The sequence below is a fragment of the Acyrthosiphon pisum genome, chromosome A1, assembly GCF_005508785.2.
Source record: "Acyrthosiphon pisum isolate AL4f chromosome A1, pea_aphid_22Mar2018_4r6ur, whole genome shotgun sequence".
Classification (NCBI taxonomy): domain Eukaryota; kingdom Metazoa; phylum Arthropoda; class Insecta; order Hemiptera; family Aphididae; genus Acyrthosiphon; species Acyrthosiphon pisum.
Genome location: NC_042494.1, coordinates 145,733,250 through 145,742,646, shown reverse-complemented (window position 1 = coordinate 145,742,646; position 9,397 = coordinate 145,733,250). Strand labels below are relative to the sequence as shown.

Sequence of the window (9,397 nt, the reverse complement as noted above, 5' to 3'; positions counted from 1 at the left end):
GATATTATTAGTTGTTCTTACAATTTTACCTACTACATGCCCATTACATATTTCTATTTTTGGGTTTTCTCATTGTTTACGATGTAAAACTCCAGACTAACAATGAATATTAATAAATATTAAAATCATGGTATTATAATGCATATTACTAAACGTGTTTTCTATGTAATAGATGAAAAATAGAAAAATGTAAAAATGAAATAATAAAAATATTTTAAATTTTCAAATTTTTTTTTAGTTCATTTAGATAAATTATCTAGATACGTACTCATAGATAACTAGAATTTTATCTAGATGAAGATAAAGATAACTGAGTAGAAATTTATCTAGATAAGATAAAAGATAAATAATATTTATCTAGATAACTTATCTAGATAAATTTTTCTAGATATTTCCCAACACTGCTAATATGGCCTTACTTTGATAATATTGAATACGCTTAAACCAAAATGTAGGAAATGTTTGGTAGGGCTATGGACATTTTTGGGGGGCTTTGCCCCTATTTGCGCCTATGTCTGCAACACAAAAACGTAAATTACATTATCTTGATTAGTTAATTTAAATATTGTTGTTTTCTCCTGTGGCATCGCCAACGACCATACCACGTTGAATGCACCAGTTCTCGTCCGATCCCTGAAGTTAAGCAACGTCGGGAGTAGTTAGTACTTGGATGGGTGACCACTTGGGAACACTACTTGCCGTTGGCATATTTTGATTTTTTTAATTACTAACTTTGTGAATATTAAAATATTTTTTTGCCATTCAACTCTTGACTTTCGAGAATTATTGTAGAACTCCTTCTCATCATATATTTAAATATTTATGTAATTATATCACATCAAAAACCTAATAATACTCACCCTTTGTTATATTATATTAAATGAGTTAAACATATTATTTTATTTTATTATCAAAGCCGATCACCATATTGTTCATCAAACTCTGATTTACTTTGTAGTTTGTTTAGCCATCTCCTCTCCCCATTGAAAAATCAAATCTAAGAAAAAAAAGACCCTTACCAACAAACTCTAAATATTCAATGATTATGCTCTAATTATTGATATTTACAATTATATTTCATTCTAATTTGAAATTTCTAACATTTAAAACAAGTTATCTAGACGATCAAGACCATTAACTCCTAAAATTGTACACTTGTAAATTGTAATAAAATACAGGACAAAACCATACACTTTTGTTAGGTTAAAACCGCACAATTTTTAAAATAATTGTATCCAAAAACCGCGCACTTATAATTTTGACCCCATAAAAGTCTTTACTATAATAGTTTATAATATATTAGTATATTATATATAATTTATTATTTACACAAACAATAAAAAATATATAAAATTTAAACAAGGGTTACTAAAAACAGTGGTGGGTCCAGAGGGGGGGCAAAGGGAGCATTTGCCCCTTCCCCCAAATCACCATAGTTTCCCGTTGTTTTACACTGTATTTAGCCAATTTTTGTACTTTTTGTACTTTTGCTCCCTATGCCCTCCCAAAACTATAAGTTTAGTTATACAATGACCGATAAAATGTGCAGTTTTTGTCTATTGACCTTTTAGGGGTCAAAATCAAAAGTGTGTGGTTTTCGAATGCAATCGTCTAGTCTGTCCCTATTTTGTTGTCATTAACTAATTGTTTAACTGTATCCTTTTTGCATTTTCTGGACGATTCGGTCGATATACTACCTAGCCTAAAGAATATATAAACTTAATTTATAATATATATGGGTCTGACAACCCGGGTCGTGTAGTTCAGTAGTTAGATGAAGCTAACTAACTAACCTTAACTGGATAGGCTATTGCCTATCAGGTCATTAGGATTAGCCAATAGCCATAAAATAATTTATCGACAGTCGACAGGCGACACTTGGGTTGAAAGAACAGAGGAGGTGCCGCAGTTGTGTTGCAAATTTGCAATATTTGGTTTCAAATTGCAAAATTTGAAAAGTTTAACACTACGTCACTATACCTACGTAATTTAATTTAATTTTAATATATAATATAATATAATCGTAATATAACGACTTAAGAATGTTATGATACATTGATACGACAGTACGACACTGATACAGACGACACAGTATTCGGATTTTGGACAACGGACGACTTAGTAATGAATGATGACTAATGGTTAGGTTCAAGTGTTCAAATGCTTCTTAACTTCATTACGTGACGTCGTGATCTAGGATTCAAAAGTACAGATTGACATTGATTATCTAGTATTATTATTTATTATTAGTTATGTATGAGTTTTATTATGATGCTTTAATTTGTGGTCTCGACGGCAATTACATTGCAATTAGTGCAACGCTATATATCTAAGAAAATGATTACGGGAACTGAAAGTTGTAACACTGTGTACTTATTATAAATAATATACTGTTGTAGTAATGAACTATATTATACTGCCTAGTGCCTACTATAAGTTAAATGCAATATTGTAATAATAAATAATTATGTATTTATGTGCATGTCCAGCGATGGATCTAGGTATAGTATTTTATATGGGTTGCAGACTGCAGGATGCTATAATAAGTACACAACGATGATAGTATTTCTTACCGAAAAAAATAAAAGACGATACGATTCAAGTGGGTTGAGAATGGCAGTATGTTCTAGCTCCAAAGCACCCCCTTTGGCCCTCTTGATCCATATGTGTAGGTATACGTCTAATGCCTATGATTACCTACACTCAGGGATCGAAACCGGTTAAAACCGCGGTTTTCTAATTTCTGAACACCGGAACTGGAACCGGAACCAAAAGCTTTTAAACACCGGTTAAAAAACCGTAACCGAAACCTAAGACCTTAAAAAACCGCTTTCAAAACCCAAACCGAAACCATAGAATTGAAAAACCGTTCTTGTACCGTTCTTGAAAAACCGATTAAAATTTGAAACTACTGTCGGTTTCTTTGAATTCCATAAAGTTAATTATATTATTTGTAATTCTACTATTTTTATACGGAGAATTATTATGTTCGGATTTATTGATAAAAATCCCGATGCAATTACTGAGTATTACGAAATATTAATATACATATTATTACTAAACTTATGATTCAAAATTGCAAATACAAATAATATAGTGTATTAGTGTGATGTTATTGTAATATACAATTAAATATTAATGTAATCGAATAATGATCTCAACCATAATATGACAATATAATATTATGTCGAATGCAAAAGTAGGCACGAGGCACCTAAATTAGGTACAAAATATTCAAGTTAATAACACGAAATTAGTTCTGCTGAACGTAAATTTGTTATGTCGTATATTGTACACTAATTATAAAAAGTAGCTATTTTTCAGGGCTTTAGACTCAGCCCTTATAATAGTTAATAGATAATAAAAATCGAGTCTACAGTAATTAGACAGGAAAATAAAATGGAAATTATTAAAAACCGTTTCAAAAACCAAAACTGAAAATTTTCTAAAATCGTTCTTTAAACCGATAAAATATTTGAAAAACCTTTTTTAAAACCGAATTACCGAAACCAAAACAAAAAATTTTAAAAACCTATCTTAAAACCTAAACCAAGACCAGAAAATTTAGAAAACCGTTCTCAAGAACTAAAACCGTAACCGTTAAAATTTGAAACGGTTTCGATCCCTGCCTACACTTAATAATTATTTCAAGTAGCCCGAGTAGGTATATTTTATATCTGTTATTACTTTTAGTATAAATATTGTAAATTTGGAACTTGTAAAGTTGTTGTAACTATAAATTATATTTGCATGTATTAACAATAATAATAAAATAATTTAATACCCATTCTTAAGGCGTTATAGACATAATCGTGTTTGGTTGTTTTTGTTCGATTGAAATTATGGCATCGACCATAGCCGCTCACTGTGAAGACGAGAGTTTAAAGAGTATAATAATTAAAAAATAGAATATACTTCTTCAGTCTTCACTAAGTTAACAAATGTTGTAGTCACAGCAAGCGGTTCAAACTTCAGCGCCACGGACCACGGTTAATAGATAGTATATTTAACTAACCGTGGTTCAAAACGTTTGAGCTGATAGCGACTAGTGGAGTCGTTGAGCCGTGATAAGGGAATTCGTTCGTCAAAAAAAAATAAAAATATTATTTTAGTGTTGTCGGTTATTAATTATTATCACAAACCGCGGCCGCACGGACGTACGTTCGCACGGATTTACGTGCGGATTTTGGACTGAAATTAATTTCCGCTTTAGAATAATACATATTTTATGACCGTTATATGTAATAACTATATGATTTTGATTTATTTCTGATTTATTACGACTTAGTTACTTGTGCGCGTGCGCGTGGGTGTGTTTTTGTTTGTACAGTATGCATTTATGCTCGCCATGTAACTACTATTATATTATAGTTAGTTGTTTTTAACAAACACTGTTCATTGTTCGGCTCGATGACGATGATGTTGACGTCCCAGGGTTAACGTCTGGTGTTTTGTTTGATCATTTGATGTGCAGACGAAACTGAATAGATAAAATTCATCGTCTTGGTTTATTCATCCCGCTGTGTCTGTGGTGAGATGCCATCGCATGAAGTCCTACACCACAGATTGTCTGTGTAAAAGACCACCCCCATTATCAACCATTTACAGTAACTTTTATATTGTATATTATATATAATTATTATGATTAACAACTGTTTTTCTATAGATGGTGATAAACGTTTCCGTTACTAATCTCACAAACGATGCAGCTTCCACTGCACCAGCGCCAGTCAAGTCTGTGGCAGTTCCACATCCGCCTATCCAGTTCAGTCCACTCACTGTTGTGATCATTGTTATTGTTGCTTGTTTGATGCTCGTTGGTGTAAGTGCACAATAATAGGTACTCTTTTTTTCCCAGGTTTATTCGTTTCAAATTCATTACTGGTGCTTTTAGGTAATAATTGTAATTAGAAGAAAGAGAAGACTCGACAGGCTGCGGCATTCATTGATACCTTTCTATTCGTTTGATGCTAACGAAGAGGAAGACTGGGATTCAGATCTGTTACAACATGAAGGTGGAACTCAAACCATTCGTGTAAGTGGTTTTAGATATTAATATTTTTCATTTTTAATAGAATTAAATACAACCTAAACGTATTGTTCCATTGAAAATATTATCACAAACATAAACCTAGGTAATTTTTTATGAACAGTATTAAATAAACTGCAACAACTATGTTCTCTGGTCTTGAGTATATAATTTAAATGTTTGAACAACCATAAGTTTTATATATTTGCTACTGGTTATTTGTTCTGCGTGGATTTAATGTCAAACATTTTATAAATTTATTAAATACAAAATGACATACTTCTTTATTGTGTTAAGGATTGTATGTATATAATATTATTTACTCCTTATTAGCTGCTGCTGTTATATAATTAGTGATGCTACATTTACACAAACAATACTGATAATTTACTATTAATTAAAACCCGTAGCGTTTAGTATTATGTACATTTTCTATAATCTATATTTTGTAGCAGAAATATATTAGAACTTAATCACTTCCAGTTTTCAAACAAAACTACTATATGTAAAATGTAAATGTAAATTAATTCATTTTGTACTGAACACAAGTTATTCAGAGCTCAGAGGTTTCTTGATTACAAGTTACTAGTTACTACATACATTACTTATCTACTAATATTGTATACATTTACTCCAACATTTAATCGTTATACTGTTGTGTATAATGCTTTATTGGATATCTTTTAGCAGCATGGTCAAACATTTAGACACGAGGGCAGTTTCCACAGCTGGCATGAGAGATTTAGTCCGATTCAAAGGTTTTTTTAAACTTTTTTTTCCAAAAGAATAAAATAATAACAATTGCTTGATGTTGTACTGTATCAAATAACAAAATAATTGATTTTGTTTTCATGTATACGCATTTAGTCATCTATTCTCAGTAGAATCACCTATAGTCTCTAGATGATAATATTATAGTAGACTATATTGTATTTCTTCACTAGAAGTACCACTGTTTATAGCCTGACTTTATAGTAAGTGGTAATGTAGTAAAGTAACTTGCTACAATGTTCATGTCTTTATGTATTTGTTATTTCATAAAAGTTTTTATATTTGATTACAATATAAACACTATTTGCTTTAATATAATTCTAATTAATTATTTTCAATTTAATGGTTAACCAAACCATAAGACTTTTTACTATCTATTTCATACATAACCAGGGCTCGGAAGTTGTAGCAAATGCATATTTTTCTTGGTTCGTCCTAGAACATCCAAAGTAAGATACAAATATGTATCACACTTCTCTGATGTCATACACAAAATTTTATTTTGCTATTTTTTGCATATTTACTGTTTTATTGTTATTTTACTAATTTAGGATTTATAGTGCTATTTTTAGGCATATTTTCTTAATATACATAATATATACCTACATATTATACAAAATATAGGAAATTATCACATTATGTTGAAAATAATGATTAATTTGGTTAGGAAATAGGAAATAAATAGATCTTATAAGTACACTTTTACAAACATATTTAAGTAATTTAATATATATTTTGTAAACGGTTTATAATTCAACTAGTCCAGACAGTCCCTGATGTCTATGAGCCCAACAATTTTATAAAATTGTATAATTACATTTAACTTTTTAAAATAAATTTAATTTTTTTCAATTTAAATGCATATTTTTTGATTTTTTGTGCTATTTATAGCGCATATTTTGGATTTTTTAAGTGCATATTTAAGAGCTAGAAAGTAACATTTTTAGTGCTACAACTTCCAAGCCCTGTACATAACATATCATAGTGTACAATAAGATACACTATGATATATTATTCATACAATTGTATTTAAAATGTATCTAACAATAGCTTTTATGTAATAATTTAGATGTAGTTAAAAGTTTTGCAATTTATTATAATCCAGTGAAACAGTTGTTTGCTTGTAGTTTGTTTTGTTGCGCATCCAGTATCGTCTTTGATTCAACTTGATTTTGAAAATATTATTGATGCCATTTCTTATTGTATATTAATTTTTTGATGACAATAATTTTCAGAGCTATGGATCGGTCGAACTGAACATCATGGCTACAGAGACGAGAAGCAAAAAGGGTTCCTTCTTGTGATGAAAACATATCTGTTGCTTCTATCATCTGTGTCGTACAATTTCAATGTTAGTTATTTGTAAATTGTATATTGTCTGGTCATGGTACAAATTATAAGTTTGCACATTTCCATCCATCACAATCCTATTTTCAAATATATTGACAATCACCGTGTCACTCTAAAAATACAACCTTATGCCATTCAAATTGAGATGATCTGTTCAAACTATGATCAGACAATGCTAATGTGTGAGATTATTTGTGTTTATAGAATTTGTAACTTTTAATGTGGTATTGTTGTTGTTGTTATCCTTGTTATTATTGTTGGATTTTTTTTTTAAATCTACTTAACTGTATATAATTATATAAGCAATAAGTATACACACATACACACACCAACCACAAGCTTGATGCTCAATATATTTATAAATGTTTAAGAATATTTATAATTTTATAGCTTTTGGTAGCACCTGCTCACCGTGCTCTCACTATTTATTTTTATTTTTCATTAGCATATTATAGTTTTGATAATATTTAAGTGTTATGCATAGGTACTTATAACATTGTATACTTGTATTGTTGATTTAAAAACTGTGGCCAGTTTTCAGATAGTAATGATTGACTTGAACATTTAATTGCAGATAAAAAATACATTACTTGTACTTAAATATTTTTTACTATATCCCCAACGTTGTCAACCGAGTTTGTTAATGAGTCAATGGCTGCAAAATTTATTTTATATTTTTTTTTATTTTTTATTTTTACATATTATAATGTATACTTTTAACTTAATAAGTCAAAGGTACAATAATTCCAAAACGAACAATTCATGTCTGATTAAAAATTGTTGTTAGTTAAATAAATATAATACAGACTGAATTAGTTTATTAGTCATTTATCATAGAGAGTCGAATCTGCTAAATGTTTTTATAAAAATATGTATTGTGTTGATTAAAATTCACCGTTATTTGCTTATTCCTGTTTACTTTCATTTGTATTTCTCACTGTCTCAACTGGTGCTTTTAAGAGTGCTAGTAAACATTATTATGTTCAATGACACTGAATGTATTTTGTCTCAGTTATTGACCCACCTTTAACAATAGTAAAATAAATTAAGAGACATTTCTTTGTATGAATAACTTTTTTCAAAAAACCAGTTGGTGGTATGTGGGTATGCGGTATGAAGTAAGTTAAGAAAAAAAAAGAAATCAGTATCAGTAATCAGTATTGTAGCAAGTAATAGTGAAACCACAGAATATAACAATAATTATTTTCTTAGTGCTCCCAGAGAGTTCCCTTTGATTTATCGATGTCTAAGTAAAGTATAGGTAGTGTGTGATATACAACTGTCAAAATATTTAATACCATTAGGGGAACTGAGGTATGATTTTTTGAAGTCCCAGACGACCGTACAGTAGTTATAAATGTGTAATATACGTTATACGTGGTGGCTCGCAATCATAAAATAATAATATTTTTCTAAGTGTTCCAACTCACAGCAAGTATTACTTACATGAATGTTGGGAGCCAATTTATTTATTTAAAAAAATTAGTCTCAAATATAACAATAGTATTCTATAATAATGAATGTATTGATTTTACAATGTGTTTTTAGGGTTCCGTACGTTAAGACGGGACCTTATTACTAAGGCTCCGCTGTCCGTCCGTCTGTCACCAGGCTGTATCTCATGAACCATGAAAGTTAGAAAGTTGAAATTTTCACAGATTATGTATTTCTGTTGCCGCTATAACAACAAATACTAAAAATCCTAGAATATATAATATAAGCAGTGTTCCCAACATGTTTATAGCTGATGATGGTACGGAACCCTTCGTGCGCGAGTCCTACTCGCACTTGGCCGGTTTTTTTTTATTTTTATTTAAGGGATCGCAGCACAACTATTTTTCATGCGCTTTAGACCAATACGCGGTGATAAATTACTCATACTTCGAAATATCAGATTTTAATTGTTTATACGTGAATGAACTCTTTGACAAAATATCTAGGCATTTTAGGAAATCGATTATGAATTTTCCATTTTGAAGAACCTAAAATAGGGATTTTTTTACAAAAATCCCATTAAATAATTGCATTACATTTGTATTAATTATTTTGGGCACATCTGATTTTAAATCAGAATAGTGATTCCTAAAAAAGCATAGGTAGTCTAGAAGCTCATACATTCAACCGTTCTTCGAAATTGAACTTCGGGAAGTATATTTAATTTACTACCGCTTTTAGTAGTTTTTATTGATAATATGCAAACAAGAATATTATATATAATTTTTCGCGAAGTATATTGGCGTTTGCGAG

At 29.9% G+C, this 9,397-nt stretch overlaps 1 protein-coding gene and 1 non-coding gene across 4 annotated transcripts; both read left to right on the top strand.

The window, feature by feature from the left end:
* The first annotated feature begins 588 nt into the window (after nucleotides 1–588).
* Nucleotides 589–707, top strand: LOC115033962. Its single transcript, XR_003839308.1, has one exon. It is a non-coding gene; the product is annotated as a 5S ribosomal RNA (ribosomal RNA).
* A 3,395-nt stretch (nucleotides 708–4,102) lies between these two features.
* LOC100168674 (uncharacterized protein C3orf18) lies at nucleotides 4,103–8,058 on the top strand. Of its 3 annotated transcripts, none has more exons than XM_003242021.4 (5): nucleotides 4,103–4,607; nucleotides 4,667–4,822; nucleotides 4,895–5,035; nucleotides 5,717–5,787; nucleotides 7,036–8,058. In XM_003242021.4, exons 2-5 carry the CDS (start codon nucleotides 4,667–4,669, stop codon nucleotides 7,055–7,057), a joined length of 390 nt encoding a protein of 129 aa, XP_003242069.1. In that variant the 5' UTR covers nucleotides 4,103–4,607; the 3' UTR covers nucleotides 7,058–8,058. The 3 variants fall into 3 exon arrangements, with proteins under 3 accessions (XP_003242069.1, XP_008179473.1, XP_001951856.1); XM_008181251.3 differs by having other exon boundaries at nucleotides 4,104–4,607; nucleotides 5,720–5,787; XM_001951821.5 differs by lacking the exon at nucleotides 5,717–5,787 and having other exon boundaries at nucleotides 4,107–4,607.
* Nucleotides 8,059–9,397: the final 1,339 nt, after the last annotated feature.

What these genes read in the sequence shown, in the direction of transcription:
- LOC100168674 (XM_003242021.4), top strand. Translation starts at nt 4,667, where the DNA reads ATGGTGATAAACGTTTCCGTTACTAATCTCACAAACGATGCAGCTTCC. An exon ending in GTGGAACTCAAACCATTCGT is followed by an intron (nt 5,036 to 5,716) that starts GTAAGTGGTTTT and finishes GATATCTTTTAG; the next exon opens with CAGCATGGTCAAACATTTAG. An exon ending in AGATTTAGTCCGATTCAAAG is followed by an intron (nt 5,788 to 7,035) that starts GTTTTTTTAAAC and finishes AATAATTTTCAG; the next exon opens with AGCTATGGATCGGTCGAACT.